General features: G+C 40.8%; 2 protein-coding genes across 4 annotated transcripts in view; one reads left to right on the top strand and one right to left on the bottom strand.

Annotated features, from left to right (window-relative positions):
• Positions 1 to 6,437, bottom strand: part of LOC125234464 (ran-binding protein 10) — a 113,449-nt gene extending 107,012 nt beyond the window's left edge. For 2 of the 3 annotated variants that reach the window (XM_048140724.1, XM_048140723.1), the window contains exon 1: positions 6,208 to 6,436. In XM_048140724.1, coding sequence (XP_047996681.1) covers positions 6,208 to 6,403 — 196 coding nt within the window. In that variant the 5' untranslated portion in view covers positions 6,404 to 6,436. Of the gene's footprint in view, positions 1 to 6,207 lie in introns of all 3 variants that reach the window. The other variant, XM_048140722.1, reaches the window with a different exon arrangement.
• Positions 6,438 to 7,487: 1,050 nt separating this feature from the next.
• LOC125234818 (translin-associated factor X-interacting protein 1-like) lies at positions 7,488 to 16,633 on the top strand. The gene is made up of 11 exons (XM_048141225.1): positions 7,488 to 8,611; positions 10,534 to 10,671; positions 11,224 to 11,399; positions 11,640 to 11,815; positions 12,935 to 13,061; positions 13,315 to 13,423; positions 13,535 to 13,698; positions 14,040 to 14,235; positions 14,474 to 14,626; positions 15,893 to 16,070; positions 16,400 to 16,633. Exons 1-11 carry the CDS (start codon positions 7,676 to 7,678, stop codon positions 16,570 to 16,572), a joined length of 2,526 nt encoding a protein of 841 aa, XP_047997182.1. The 5' UTR covers positions 7,488 to 7,675; the 3' UTR covers positions 16,573 to 16,633.
• The last annotated feature ends 434 nt before the right edge of the window (positions 16,634 to 17,067 follow it).

The following is a 17,067-nucleotide window of genomic DNA, read 5'->3' as shown; positions in this document are numbered from 1 at the left end:
AGCCCCGCGCCCGCGCCCGAGCCCGAACCCGCCGCCCGCCGCCCTGTCCCGCCGAGCCCCGCCGTCGCCGCGCCGGCTCCGTCGCCGCCGAGCCTCCTGCGGCTGGCTCTCGAGCGGCTGACCGTCGAGCCTGAGCCGCGGTCGCCGGCCCCGACACCGTCGAGCCTCCTGCGGCTGGCTCTGGAGCGGCTGACCGTCGAGCCTGAGCCTCGGCCGCCGGCCCCGTCGCCGGCGCGCGCGTCGAGCGCGGCGCCCGGCGCTCCGCGCGCTCGGAGCCGGGACCCTCCGCGGTCGACGGTCATCTATTCTGACGCAATCGGGGCCGGCCTCGGCGTGCTGCTGGGTGAATGTCTCCGGCAAAGTGTAACAAATGTGTGTTTGCGTGGTGCCTCCGTCGAATCGGTCGTGCGCCGCCTGGCGAGGGACAAGTTTGACAGTGGCACCACTCTGATTATACACCTCGGCGATAGTGTGGGTGTGAAGAGATCTCACGTGGGATCCCTCATACGCACGCTGTCCGACATTGAGCGACATGGAATTTATAAAATTATTTTATGCTCTTTTCCGTATTCCGACTCTGTTTCCCATGAGCACAACGTTAGAGTGTCGGAGTTAAATTCCATGTTGTACAATGCGACTTGTTACGAAAGCGCTTACCATTTTATTGATCTGAACATTATGTATAAAAGAAATAATTACCGTTTTAGACTAAGAGATAATTATTTGAATGTACCACGGAATTGTAAAGTGACGACAGCAAAATTACTAGCTTACAACGTAGAACCGGGGTTTTTTGACATTTCGGCCAGTGGCAACGGTGCCGGCCGCGCGGCGAGCGCCGGCGCGTGCGCAGCCTCCCCCGCGGGCCGCCCACAGCATTTAAACTGACGGCTGAGACAGCGGAGAGGCCCCGTGAGCTTAGGTTAGTTCACCAAAACCTACAGGGCTTCTCCAGCAAAGAGTTAGAGGTGGTTCTTTTCTTAGAATCACAAGATATTGATGTCATGTGCGTTACGGAGCACTGGCTCAAAGAATATGAATTATTAGTATTTAATATCTGTAATTATGACATAATTAGCTCGTTCAGTAGAAAGTCCGCCATTCACGGGGATCATTGATTATAGTAAAAAATAAATTTAAATGTAAAGAAAGAAATGACATAGTTAAACTTTCTACTGAGCGAACTATAGAAATATCATGTATAGAATTGGAGGATCACATTATAATGTGCGTCTACAGACCACCTTCGGCGGATTTTAGCGTTTTTGAGTCTGTGATGGAAGATGCGTTGAGACGAGTGTTTGTTAGCAGTAAGAAGATAATAATTTGTGGGGACTTTAATGTTAATATACTAGATCCCACGCATGGACACACAGTTAGATTCTTAAATCTTTTTCAGTCTTTTGACTTGTTTCCGCTTTTCCACGAGCCCACAAGAATTACAGCCAGTACGGCGACTTGTTTGGATAATATATTCTGTAATTGTGAAGTTGAAAAGAAAGATGTCTTTAGTTGTTTCAGCTCTGATCACTGTGGTCAGAAAGCTTATTTCCAAGTCAACATTGTAAAACAACAGCAAGCGATTACGTATAGGCCTATCACTGCTAGCCGAATGGATAAGTTTAGAGAATCTATTATATCGCAGGTACCTACTTTGACAGGTATAAGCAAGCAAGATCCTGATACATTATACGGGGAACTGTCGAGTGTCATCCACGACGTCCACAAGAATATTTTTAAGACGAAGACTGTACAGCAAGGCCAATTGAAGTCAAAGTTTAGTGACTGGGCCACCGTCGGTATCCACAGAAGCAGGAAGAGATTGTATGACCTGTATGAAATGAGGAATTTTAACCATGATGAAAATTTTACTGAATATGTAAGGAGGTATTCAAAAGTGTTTAAGAAAGTTTGCGCCGCGGCTAAGTCTGCATTCTTAAGCAAGAAGGTCAGGTCGGCAGACAATAAAATAAAAGCTACCTGGAATATGATAAACGCTGAAACCGGGAAGACGAAACCCCGTGATGGCCATTACACACTAAAAGTTCAAGACCAAGTATTGTCTGCAGACGACGATGTTGCTTTTCACCAACATAGCCACTGATACTACACGGAATTTAAACTCCTCTGTAGTTAAGGCAGGTCTCTACTTGGACAATTACAATGTTAAGAAATGCAGCATGGAATTATATTTCCAATTTACTGACCCCGAAGAGATTATTAAAACTTTCAAGTCCTTAAAAGTTAAAAACAGTGAGGACATTTGGGGGATATCTGTGAAAGTCGTGTATTCAATTATTGACGTCGTGGCACCTTATCTAGCCGATGTGTTTAACGCTTGTGTTAGGGAATGTGTGTTTCCCAATCTGATGAAGTATAGTAAGGTTATTCCTCTGTTTAAATCAGGCAGCAAGGATGACCTTGGAAATTTCAGACCAATTTCCATACTTCCCGTTCTCAGCAAAGTGTTTGAGAAAATTATATTGAACCAGTTGCTTCGACATTTTAACACGAATGGATTACTTCAGCATCAGCAATTTGGTTTTACACGAGGTCGTTCGACGGCAGATGCTGCCTCTGTGCTAATCAAGCACATATACGATGCCTGGGAACTCTCGTTAGATGCTATCGGTATTTTCTGCGATCTCTCCAAAGCTTTCGATTGTGTGGAACACGACACACTACTACACAAGCTGAAGCACTACGGTCTATCCTCTAAAGCTTTACAGCTTGTTGAATCTTACTTAAACGAAAGAACCCAGAAAGTGGTTGTAAATGGTACTGAATCTAACGGTACAACTGTAAAGCTTGGAGTACCACAGGGTTCTATTCTGGGACCTTTTCTTTTCCTTGTGTATATAAATGATTTGCCATGTCTTGTAAAGAACAAATGTGAGATAGTCTTATTTGCTGATGATACTTCACTAATTTTCAAAGTTGATAGGCAACTGAGTGACTATAGCCATGTGAATGAAACTTTGAAGGAGGTACTAGAATGGTTTACAGCAAATAACTTGCTCCTTAATGCCAAGAAGACGAAATGTGTTAAATTCTCTTTACCCAATGTAAGGAAGACAGATACTACCATCACGCTGAATGGCGAAAACCTGGACCTTGTCGAGAATACGCTCTTTCTTGGTCTTACTTTAGATTGCAATCTGCAATGGGGTCCTCATATATCTGCCCTAGCAAAAAGGTTGAGCTCTGCCGCGTATGCCGTAAGGAGAATTAGGCAATTAACTGATGTGGAGACAGCTCGCCTAGTTTATTTCAGTTACTTTCATAGTGTTATGTCTTACGGCATATTGGCCTGGGGAAAAGCAGCAGATATTCAAACCATCTTCGTTCTCCAGAAACGGGCAATACGATCTATCTACAACATGGCGTCATGTGACTCACTGAAGGAACGCTTTAAGGAGATAGACATCCTTACAGTAGCTTCACAATACATACTAGATGTGATAATGTATACTCATAAGAATATAGAGTCCTTTAAGAAACTGTCAGATATTCATAGTTATAATACACGGAACAAACATAAGCTAGCGGTTTCCAAGTTTCGTCTACAGAAAGTGAAGAAATCGTTCCTGGGAAACTGTGTAACATTTTATAATAAGGTACCCTTAGAGGCATGGGATCTGCCCTTTACTTCATTCAAGAAGTACATAAAAAGTGCACTTCTCAAAAAGGGGTACTACAAAATTGATGATTACCTGGGAGATACTACACCATGGCCGACTATCCAGGCTCAAAATCTGTCATAGTTTTGCTAGCAGTGTCCCGGGAGACATTGTGTCATGCTTAAGGCGCTGTTGCTACTGGCTGTTTAAATTATTGATCCTTATTATTGTATAATTATAATTTGGTATATATATATATTGACTTGTTGAGTACATACTAGTTATGTATTCTGTAGAATTAGTTGGAGATTGCTAGCTTAACAGTCTCTTGACGTGAAATTTGTATTTCATACGCATTTTTTTTTCTATTTCTAGTTCTTTTGACACTTGGAGAACCTTTACACCTCCAAATTTTTATTTTTTATTATATCCCATTAATTATAATTGACTGTGGGGACCTTTTACATCTCCCAAGATCTTGTTTTCAATTAAGTCAATTTAAACTATGTAACATACAAGCACGGAATGTTGTGTCTTACATCTAGGTATACCGTATTCACTTATTATTGGAATATTTAATACAGCCCGGACAGCTTGAACATGTCATGCTCGCTAAAAAGTCTTTGCTTACGGTGACGTCGTTGATCGGGTCGCCACCTTCCCGAATGAAGGTTGAGGGAGGCGATGGCTGAGATGCGCGCCATATTCGTGAACGGGTGCTGTTTGTGAAGACCGGTCTGTTTCAGCTAATAGGGGCTATGCTTTTCTATGTAACATTAATTTTGAATGAGATTACGTTGAGGCACTCTGTTCGGTCCTTGTTTGTTTATTTTTCTTTCTGACTCTTGGAGACCATATACATCTCCAAGGAAAAAAGTAGATTAAGTATACATATATATATTTTTTTTCCTTTGCTTAAGACAACAAGAGTCTTTTACAACTCTAAAGTTATTTTAGTTATTCGGTTTTTTTCTTCATGTATAATTTTTTTAGATGTACTTTGACACTTAGAGACTCTATACATCTCTAACATCTCTTATTAATAATCATAATAGCTTTGTACTTTGTATAATTTCTTGTGTTAATATTTTTTTTATGAATACTTTTGCTTATTAAATTGTATCTTGTTTTTTTTTAATGCATGTTAAATATAAGATGTAATGTTTTGAAAAGAAGTGGCCCGCCGAGTTTCTTGCCGGTCCCATAGTGGATACCCTCCTCCAACTGAGGGGGGACTGAAATCTTCTCGAGGCTGAGGCGTAGGGTTAGAGCCGGCGTAGTTTTATTTGACGTTCATAAGCGCATTGTAATATGCCTACTTGGAAAATAAATATTTCATTTCATTTCATTTCATTTCATTTAATTTCATTTCATTTCATTTCAATGTGGGGACACCTTTCACAGTACATCTAAAACACTAAATTAATGTAAAAAAATATAACTCGTGCGGGAACAGCTGATACTGAGCTATATATAATTATACTGTAGAAAATAGCAGTAAACAAGTAAAAGTGTTAAATGACTAACCCTGGACACCTCATTGATAATAAATAGAGATGGGCCGAATATTCGGTTAATATTCGGTATTCGGCATATTCGGCAAGTTTTTCAATGTTCGTATTCGGTCGAATAGTTCGGTTGCATTGCCGAATATTTACCGAATAAACAAAGTAAATAACTAATGAAGATCTTACATATTCCATTGGATAATAATCTCCTATTCTAGTAGCTTTCTAAGGAACTACTAAAAAGAGATAATTACCTGTGCGTCAAAATATAAATGCAATTGTTTTGTAAAAAAGTTAGAAAACCGTAATTTACGAGTTGAGAAGAGTTCAAACTTCAGAGTTGTTTTAAATAAGTTTTAGTCATCCACTAAATCATAAGAACATAGTTGAAGTAATATATGTAACCATTATAAATCATTTAATAGTTTTAATGAATATCCTCTTTAAAAATATGGCGTAACCGAATATTCGGCCGAATGTTCGGTTCGGTAAGAGCTGAACCGAATGTTCGGCCGAATATTCGTATTCGGCAAAGTCCATATTCGGCCCATCTCTAATAATAAATGTAATTTGCATTTACAAGATTACTGATGATATGCCTACTAGAAAAACAGTGACATGAATCAATTAGAATCATGCGAATATAGTATGTATAATACAAAATTTGTATGGTGTTGTGTTAAACATACCATTCCTTGCGTATAATATATTTTACTATTAAGAAGATTTAACAATGAATGTTGAAATGCATTAATAAAATGTTAAATGTTACGCCAATAATAACTGATTTTTTAACAAGGAATAACGCGCAGCCCACACGATTTCAGACGGAATTTGCGGGACCCAGTATTCAACATTTATTTCGGAGTGTTGATGCAAAGTATGCGATCAGCTGATTTCTTTGTTACACTCTGCGTTTGTATGTGATGCTTCAACTGTACGTGAGATTTATGACACGTCAGATATTTTGCAACATAACTACGCAGTTGCTTGCATTCTCATACACATCTGATTAAGTATAAAGTGTTTTAATGAAGTTTAGCGAGTTACTCAATCCATAAACAAACGAAAGTTCCTACCTTTGTAGTGCACTCGAAGATTATTTTGCGACAGCCCAATGTAGCTGAACTTGTCCTTGGCACTCCATGATCGCGGCAAAGGGGTTTCTTCTTCGTTCACATTTGGATAAAGTAATTTTAAACGGTCTACAGTTTCATCACTTTGCACTTGATTTTGGGAATCCATCGTTCCCCGTCCACTACCTATCGCAGCCATTTCTGATTTCCCATTCCCGTCGGACAGTAATGTCAATGACGTCACATCCACTACTTTACATCTATCGTCTACAGGTGGCAGCACTGCAACCCTGACTATAGACAAAACCGTAAAAACCGTAAATAGCGCAACCCTCAACCACCAAGACTAAAAAAAAGACCCGCGAAGACTTGGGTTCTTGGTGGGTTCTTGCCAAAGTCTTGGTTCTTTAAAATCTTTTCATACATATCTTTGGGTTCTACTATATATGTCAGATTAGCAAGGTAAAAAGTATGGAGTGGCTATCAATTTGTCACCATTTCTAACACTTATCAGTATTATCACACCTCTTGATAATCACTACAACAAACCAATTAAAAGTTTCTAGGTAACTTTGCCATTTACTTTATCGCCATACGTTGGGAAGTAACATAAAATTATGTACTCAGCTAATGTCAGAAATAGTTTTCCAAAACATTTGAAAGAAATACAGTCTACAGTGGCATTAAAATTAAAACATGTTAAGAAAGCATCCAGTGAAGTTTTACATACGCAACAGCAGTATCACGACGAAGTGCTCGAGGTGGGGGTATTTTTGCACAAACTTATACATATCGGGAAAGCTTTGGCATATTAAACTTTATTATACAATAAAATTGTATGTTCCAGATTTATCGAGAAGCTTTTAATGAGCTTATAAAATATAGTGTTACATATTCAAATACGCTTATTGATATAAAACAAGCCTATGATAATGCAATACATATCAGAGATGAACGGATATCACAATTCTTGATTCAAATGTAAGTACGTTAGAGGGGGACAGCATGCATATTTTCTTGTTTCAAACTCAACAGATATGAAAACTGCAGGACTTCCCCTTAGGCCCCCCCAGACGGGAGACAAAACTGTTTTGTCTCCGTCGTATTTGTATTAAAAGTTGCGACGCCTCGTGTGCGCACCTTCATACTAGCCCATAGACCGAGCGACGGAGACAAAACAGTTTTGTCGCCCGTGTGCGCGGAGCCTTAAAACACACGACAGACAGAAAACGCGGTCGTTTTAAATCATGCCTTAAACAATAAACCGGTTTTGACAAATGTCAACGTGACTGTGACATTCACTTTTTTCGTATCATTTATTTTTGTTTACATTTTCCAAACCAAACATATCGCGATAAACGATTGATAATATAAGCCCAAACACTCAACTATCTCTGCTCATTCTGTTTAAAGATTCCGGAAGCGCATTGCATTTTTTACATTGTAGTAAGTAACCTTTGTAACGTGAACAATGGCAGATGCGTCATCTAAGGTTAAAGTTTTGGACGGTGGGTTCTCGTCGCAGCTGTCCTGCCACGTCGGCGACAACGTCGATGGGGACCCGCTGTGGACGGCGCGCTTCCTGCAGACCCACCCGCGCGACGTGTACAAGACGCACCTCGACTTCCTCAAGGCGGGCGCGGACATCATCAGCACCAACACGTATCAGGCTTCCGTCGGAGGGTTCGTAAAATACCTTGGAATATCGCCTGAAGCAGGCTTAGATTTAATCAAAAGTGCAGTGGGACTCGCAAAAGAAGCGAGAAAGGTATACCTCGAGGAATATGCTAACAATAATACTTCAAATCGAAACCCTTTGATAGCAGGGTCGGTCGGACCATATGGCGCACATTTACACGACGGTTCAGAGTACAACGGGGCCTATGCCGACACCACGTCGGCTGAGACTATGAGAGACTGGCACAGACCTCGCATCGAGGCCCTAATTACCTCTGGCGTTGACGTACTTGCATTTGAAACTGTGCCATGTGAAAAGGAGGCTGTGATGCTTGTTGAACTGTTAAAAGATTACCCTGAGACCAAAGCATGGCTGTCTTTCAGTTGTAAGGATGAGAAACATATTTCTCATGGAGAAGATTACCAAACTGTTGCAAGGAAATGTTATGATTTAAATCCGGAGCAAATTATAGCTATAGGAGTAAACTGCACTGCTCCTGCTAACATCGTTCCTTTGCTAAGTGGCATCAATGATGACAGGATGGGCCCAATACCCCTTATAGTGTACCCAAATTCAGGTGAAAAGTACACCAAGGACTTTGGCTGGACAGAGGGAGATAAGATGCAACGATTGGACAATTATGTCCACAAATGGTTAGACTTGGGTGTTAAATATGTAGGAGGCTGCTGCAGGACGTATGCAGAAGATATTAAAAGCATACACAAACAAGTACAGACCTGGTGTGATAAGAAACAATAGAAACTTGTTTATCATATCTCCAAGCACACAAGGCTCTCTATAATTATGAGTACTACACTCTACACACACATGCCTAACTTCACTAATATACTCTGTAATGTACATTGTAATTTTGCTGTTATCATGACTAATTCTAAGAAGTATTATTTGTTATAACTTAGATTGTTATTACATTGTAATAAAAATGTTATCAAAAATCAAATATTAGTTTTAGTCCATGTATTTTCATCACACTTAGTGTTTCTCAGTCTTATCATTAAAACTAAATATTTATTAGTCAAGCACGACTAGTAGTTAATTTAGTTAGACAAATAGCAAACATTACTTCTGTTCTAAAAATATCTCCTCAACCAAGGAGCCATATGTGACACGGCTAAACTAAACTTTGCTACAAAGTACTAAGCATACAAACACACAGTATTGTGGCGTCCATGGGCTATGGTGTTTGGCAAAGATATGGTATAAAGAAAAATATTAGGCACTAAAGCAATTCCTCGTCGATTGACACCTTACATTAATTGAATTTTGACCTACTTATTGTGTAGCGAAACTACTTTCACCTCACATATTTATATTATGCACCATTATTATCTGGCTATTGTAAACCTTATACCAATTACGTAAGGTCCGCAGAGGGTTAGTGAACACTGTTACTACCGGGGCCTTATAGGGTGTAACACTTTAACCCTTAAATGCATGACCTTGACAAATATTTATTCAAATTTGAATTTTGACATGCTGTCAATAGAGTCAAAAATGCATGATACATATATACATCACTATGCATTTAAGGGTTAAACGCCGTAGGTTTCGCTCGTAGCATGACATCCTGAAACTTATCGCCCTTATCGGAATGCATGAATAAATTGGGTGATAGTGATACCCTCTCGTCGTTTGACACCTGTGGAGGTCAAACGGTTAAAAGTGAAAGCCGTTACATAACTGACTTAGCGATAAAACATTTTTTTTTAATAAAGATTACTTTGTATGTAATAGTTATCAGTGTTGCAACTTGACTTTATATGACATAACTGACATAAATGATAAACGTGATCATCATACCTGTGTAGGCTGTCTCTATGTTAAATCTAGATTAATCTAGAGTAGTATCTTATCTATATACCTAATCGTAAATCTTGCTTTGTTTTTAAACAAGACACTAGATAAAGCAGACAGACAAATTTATCAAAGTTGTCACAGTCACCTCGTGCACGCTCACCCCTGGCTCTAGAAATAAGATGGTATCAGATATTTCTACGACCTTCTTTCTTGAGCGATGTTATTGACGGTGACTGTACTTTGGTGGCGGTTACAATCAAAACATACCTACTGATGTAACTAAATAGGTACCCTATTATTATTATGCTTTATAGGGTCTAGTGCTCTACTCGTAGAGAGGTAATAGTCAGCAGCGATAGTAGCAAATGGACATAAGGTGGCCGGTGGGAAGTCACAATTTAAACCATTTATGGCCCATTTTAACTATAAAACTCACGTGAGACTCAGACATATTTAAAATTTATGTGCCGCGCTCTCAACGTGTAGAGGCGGGGTCGTTACTCTTGAAAAAGCTCCTCGGAAATGGAGCGAAACATGTCGAGCGTTATATCGACTTAATACGTGAGTAACCCGCTTAAAATATTTTTAAATATGCCTTTATGGCCCATCTAACGTTTGGTTGGAAATAGACTTCCTATATTTGGAGTAAACAGAAAAAATGTAGTAATTAAAAAGTGGCAAAACACGTCCGGACCCTACGATGTTGCCATTTTTTAATGTCTACTCTTTATTTGCCAAGCTTGGGTTCAAAACTATCTTCATCTGTATCTAGGTAGCAAGGAAGTTCCTGTTAAAACGAGCGAGATATTATCTAACATCCGTTAACGTTTCAGAGAGTGTTTGGTATATCAACGCGGAAGGCAGCTAGAGATGAGAAAATGAAGAAGATGCAGAAGAAAACTGAAGAAATGCGCGCACAGAACCAGGACCTTACACTTCAGATCTCAAAGCTAAAAAAGGAAATTGGAAAGGTTGACGCTTGCATTCGCTTTCTGTAACAAATTCTGTCTCACAACTCGAAAGTGTGATCGCTATAAGTTCTCGAAGAAACCCTATGTAATAATCAACCCGTCCTTAATCTGGTCCTTCCTGGGTTTTCTGCTTAGCAATCGTGTCATAGAGATGAACACCCTTTTGCAAGATGAGGATTCTTCAAAAACAGTTGACTGGTTTTTAAAAAGCCAGCAGGCGGCGACACGCTTGTGCCGTAAAGTCGTTTAGGTAACTTATGTGTCCATTAGGATAGATACAGTATTTGTAGGTAACAGGCCTGGATCTAGGGGGGAGCGAGCCGAATTCGAACTTCGTGAAATCCAAGGGGCGCTAACCCGTACTGGGTACTGGTAGGAACGGTACTGATGGTAGGTATGTACCACGTACCACAATGTTTCTCTGTAGTAGTAGTAGATTCTATTCTATTATTGATAACTCTAATGGAGTCTCTTTCACAGGTTCTAAATATTTCCAGAGATTCTCCAGGAAACAATAATGTGCTCCCTAATTTTGGTCAAATTTTCTTGCAGATAAAAGACGAGCACTTCTCCGAATACCTCAGCCTGGCGCGCGAGCGCGACGCTCGCTACACGCTGTACTTCGAGAACCTGTCTCTACAGCTGCGGCTGCAAGAGCTGAAAAGCGCGCCTGCCGACTGCTCGCATGAAGACCCCGTCATGCTGCGTATCGCGCTGGACCGGTGCAGGTAGGCTCTACCTAGAGAACCTGGCTCTACAGCTGCGGTGAGAGCTGGAGAGCGCGCCTGCCGACTCCGCGCATGAAGACCCCGTCATGCTGTGCATTGCACTGGTGCGGTGCAGGTAAGTATTCAGTGAACCTGATGGCTTAAAGACATAGAAGTTATGAGGAGTTCCATCTTTCCCACCTTTCAGCAACGTCAGTTTAGTGGGTAAAATTCCCATCCAATCAATTGTATTTGTTGCAGAGAGCAACTCTCTACAACCCAACAAAAGCTCCACAAGATGTCCGAGCAGTACGCGCAAACGGTCCCGCAGCGCGAGTTCGACAGCCTGGAGACCAAGTGGTCGGAGCTCGACAAGCGGGCTGGCGAGCTGCAGGCGGAGCTAGGGGCTTTGCAGGACAAATATAAGAAGGTTTTAGGTACCACATCCTTAACTGATAATTCATAAACTCTCTCTCAGAAATCCACTGAAGATTATAAGTAGTTTTTAAGTAAGACCTGTACGATGATCCAAGGCATGGTTCATCAGAATCAGTAAAAAACCGGCCAACGAGCGTGTCGGGCCACACTCAGTGTAGGGTTCCGTAGTTTTCCGTATTTTTCTCAAAAACTACTGAACCTATCAAGTTCAAAACAATTTTCCTAGAAAGTCTTTATAAAGTTCTACTTTAGTGATTTTTTTCATATTTTTTAAACATACGGTTCAAAGTTAGAGGGGGGGGGGCGCACTTTTTTTCCTTTAGGAGCGATTATTTCCGAAAATACTAATATTATTAAAAAACCATTTTAGTAAACCCTTATTCATTTTTAAATACCTATCCAACAATATATCACACGTTGGGGTTGGAATGAAAAAAAATATCAGCCCCCACTTTACATGTAGGGGGGGTACCCTAATAAAACATTTTTCCCCCCACTAGCTCGGAAACACGTGTTTTGTCCTTTAATACCAGCGGGTAAAAAGGCATTTTATCCACTAGTGGGTAAAGTAATTTGACCTTGAATAAAGTCAAATTAACTGCTTTAAAATTGACAAAAGTAGGTGAATCTAGTAATAAAGATGATTTACCACCTGTGGAAGTACTGGAAGCAGTGATAAACGCATTTTTTGCGTTGTAGTTTCTTCGCTATAGTGAGGGGAAAAGTTTTGTGTTACACTCGGGTGCAAATGTCTTCTCGTGTGTTAAAAAACTCGCAAGTTCAGGATTCTATTCTCGAACCACTCGCTTCGCTCGTGGTTCAACTATAGACTCCTTTCACTTGCTCGTTTCTCAATTCTACACTCGGCGTTAAAATACAACTTTGCCCCCTTGTATAACAAATAACTATTTTTCCATTTTTTATTTTTGCACTTTGTCGGCGTGATTGAAATACATATTGGTACCAAATTTCAGCTTTCTAGTGCTAACGGTTACTGAGATTATCCGCGGACGGACGGACGGACGGACGGACAGACAGACATGGCGAAACTATAAGGGTTCCTAGTTGACTACGGAACCCTAAAAATGGCCATAAACACTGCTGCTTTTTCTGTTCAGCAAGCAATAAAAGCCTAGAAGAGGAGCTAGCAGAGTGCAAAGAGAGGTGTAGCGAGCTGGAACGTGCGGGGTCTCCGCGGCCGCGGTGGGAGATTTGTGCGGACTTCATCAGTGGAGGACGGGAGAGGTCAGTTAGTGTTATCACACCGAGGTAATGTCCCATACAAAGTCCCATTAACCAGGATGACCAACTAAATTTTGAGAAGGATAGGGAGGCCAAACGATAGGTTCTTTAGTTAATTATTAGTCTTGCAAATGTTATTAAAAGAGCTTCTGACGATCATTTGTAGATGGTTCGAATAATGATCTACGAATTATTGAAAATTTTAGTTTTCTGTTTTCCGAATCTAAGTCGAGGTAATCTTGCAATTATTTTTCAGATGGTGGCAACTAGCAAGCGGTTTGTCTTCGAGAGATATTCTCAGAGTTCTTTTGAAAGAGCTGGGACCGGCTGCAGAAAGCGATCATTTGGAATACTTCGATGGCCTGGTAAATGTTATATCTACCTCAGCTTATCCTATGCCTTATTGCTTGGGCATCTGGGCCTTTTTCAAAATGGCAAATGTATGTAGAAGAAATAACATGTTTCGCTGGCTATAGGGCACGGATCCAGCCATTCCTCCATATCTCCGATACACTGGCAAGGTCCGCAACATTCGGCTCTCGCGGCGAGAAGTGAGCGTGCTCATCACGGACGTATGGCGCGGCAAGGGGCGACAAGCCATCTCTATGCAGGAGTATCTCACCAAGTATTTAGAGGACAGGTATTAAGTAAAGCATGTTTGACATCCCAGTCTAGTCTATCAGTCTGTCCATCCATAAGATGGTTTTTTTCGACGGTGGCAAACAAGCATACGGTCCGCCTGATGGAAAGCTGTGTTAACTGTTAAGTACCTGGTTGGTGCATCCGAAATTCTAATCCCCAAATATGGCGCACCCTTTTCACGTCGCCTTCGTAAGCCTTGTGAAGTTGTGAGTCTTGTCTCTCGATTTTTGTCAGGTTTATTTGTCCAAGAAAGGGTGCGGAAACTTTATCTATTTAGTTATTACGTTTTCACCCCAGAGTCTATAACGAATAGGTATTCAAAGTCCTACTAATTTCCAGATATCAGCAAGTATCAGTGCGAGCTGAATGGGCCTACAACCTGTGCGCCGGTGCCGAGCAGATGCTGGATGAGCCTCAAGTCAAGCTCTTCTGGGGCGTGCTACACGGCCACCTAAGTGAGGATATCTACTGGTCACTGCGAGCTCAGTGGGAGACACTGAGAGACCAGCTGTATCGCGTCAGCAAGGATGGAGAGGTGAGAAGATGGTCATTTTCAATGCTCTTAAAGAATTTGTTCGCAACTTTAGTAGCATAGGGGGACAATCAGTGACAGGATAAAGCATAACTAAATGCTGCTCTTGATAACCACTCACCTGCAGTGTAGCTAATTAATTAATAAGTATTGGAACCACTGTCTACAAGCACCTATGAGTATTCCGTTAACACTTAGGAAATCTACAAGAATTCTTGACATCTCGGAATTTTGTTCCCAGACAATTACCATAGAAGAGTTCGAGAAGGTGGCAAAAGCGCAATTTCCATTAAAGAGCGAAGTGGACATTCGCAATCTCTGCGATGTAGTGCGGAAGCAGCTAAAGATCAAACTGAACAACAACGAAGTCAACTTGGACAAACTCTTCCAAGAGGCAAGTACTTACATTTCTGCTCAAAATAGGTATTACGATTGCATGCACACTTATTACTACAGGCGGATGCATCTGAAAAACTACCACGACCTTGGCATTTGAATGAATCAAATTAGTGCCTCAGGATTTTTCGAAAATGTTGTTGTGTATCTAATAGGAATGTTATTTTAGGTAGTTTAAATAACGTTCCACACCAAAAAAAATGGTCCCGGTGATGACTTAATGTCCTAAAATCCGGTCATCTACAGACATTTCCTAACCCCTAGGTGAACACAGCACGGTATTCCAAGCTGAATGTGTGGGAATAATAGAAGCTTGCAATGCCATAAAAAGACGACAGGTAAAACATGAAAACATACTAATATTATCAGACAGCAAATCAGTGCTTCAGGCACTAGACAGCGAAAAACTTACCTCGAAACTAATACTAGAATGTCATCAAAGCCTCACTGAAGTGTGCGAAGAAGACAACAAAGTAATAATACAATGGATAAAGGGGCACAGTGGATCAAGAGGGAATGATGCAGCGGATGAACTGGCCAGAGAAGGATCAGACACACCGGCATATGGACCTGAACCCATCATACCCCTACCAGTATCACAAGCGCGGATCCAGCTTCGTGCCCAGGGGGGGGTCACGTGGTCTATTTGTATGGCCAACCTAGGCTCCAGGAGGGGTCATGACCCCCATGACCCCCCCCTGGATCCGCGCTTGCAGTATCATATAGGAAAAACCAACTTATTCAACACCACAAAGAATTACACAACAAATACTGGGTTGAATTAGACACATGTAGACAAACCAAAGAAATTCTTGCCGAACCTAATACGAAGCTCACAAAAATCCTACTCAGAACACCCAGACATAAACTGCGCTTTTGCAGGATTGCTTTAGTAGGATTAATTACAGGACACAACACACTGAACAAACACCTCAATAACATAGGTATAACCGATAGTCCCATGTGCAGAGCGTGCATGGAAGCAGAAGAAACCACCAAACACTTTCTTCTAGAGTGTAACCAGGTAGAAGTATATAGGAACAAGTACCTAGGTACGCCGAACACACTAAAAGAGGTATTTAGCAACCTGAAAACACTGCTAGGATTTGTAGAGGAGCTGGGGTGGCTAGAGTAGTGCTACCTCGTCAAATTCACGCAAAATAGGCACAATAGTTGTCGACTTACGGAAAATGCCCAACAAAACTAACTAACTAACTAACTAACAGACATTTCCATTTTTGGGTTTGTTTTTTTTTTCGAGCAGAACGAGGAAGGCTTCGACCGCGTGGAGTTCGCGCGAGAACTATACCGGCAACGACAACAAGCTCAGGATAAATATCTGCGGGAAGTCCTGGCGGAGTTAGGCGGCAAGGGACAGGGCAGCAAGATGATCACAGTAGACGCGCTCAAGAGAGCATTCGCTATTGTCGACCCAGCTATAGGTAACAGCTATAACCTTTCTTAATAATATACGGTAAAAACATTGAAATGGGTTTTAATTAAGCATATGTGTATAGTATTAATTGTGCAGGTAGGCGCATACGTATAAATGAAACGTTAAAAAGTGAATTAGGATAAAACAAAGCAAGTAGCATCTCAAGGTCGTTAATTGAAATCTTGACTCATTTACCTATTATATAACTTAACAATTTCATACTGTTCAGACATTGTTATCAACGTTTACTTGAGAATTATCTCAAGTCTTCATATAACTGTTTTCTTATCACGATGCCTTTACCTTAACCTAATAAATTTTGTTATGTCTGTTCAGATCATATCCGTATGGAGCGCAACATTCGCTGGGCGTTCTCCAACCAAGTTTCGGCGCTGAACAGCATCAGTCCGCTGCCACTTCGAACCCTGGCCACCAGGCTTGCTGCAGGGGACATTGAGCGCGTTGGGCCGCGCTCCCGTAGCACGCATCGCAGAGTTACTTATAAATAAATTATTCATTATTATATTTAGACACTTGTACAATGTTTATAAATATTTATTAACCCGAAATAATAAAAACTATCAAAATCCACTTCTACACTTTTTTCTATTTCGCGCATTTTAATTAAAAAAAAAAAACAAAAGCTATTCAAGGAACATGTAAAAACCGCCTGTTGTTACCTAGTTATACTATCACTAAACATTCTGTATACATATAACATGTAAAATGGTGCAATAAAGAATATTTACTTACTTACGGTAACCTATCGATGTTTCGAAAATCCTTTGTCCGATTATCACTTGTCCGAAAACGGTTGGCAGAATTTTTATAATCCAAATACATTGTTTACCATATTTTTAAAATGTCGCTAGTTTGCTATCCCACATTATCGTTTTCCCGAAACTCAATAACTAGAAGAACGGTTGCCAACTTTATCATTTGACAACCGATTTGTTAACCACCTTTTCATAAATCCGATGCTACGTCACATCGAAATGTCATTT

Source organism: Leguminivora glycinivorella, chromosome 16 (genome assembly GCF_023078275.1).
Source record: "Leguminivora glycinivorella isolate SPB_JAAS2020 chromosome 16, LegGlyc_1.1, whole genome shotgun sequence".
In the NCBI taxonomy this organism is placed as follows: domain Eukaryota; kingdom Metazoa; phylum Arthropoda; class Insecta; order Lepidoptera; family Tortricidae; genus Leguminivora; species Leguminivora glycinivorella.
The sequence above is the reverse complement of the archived record's forward strand: the minus strand, read 5'-3'. Positions and strand labels throughout refer to the sequence as shown.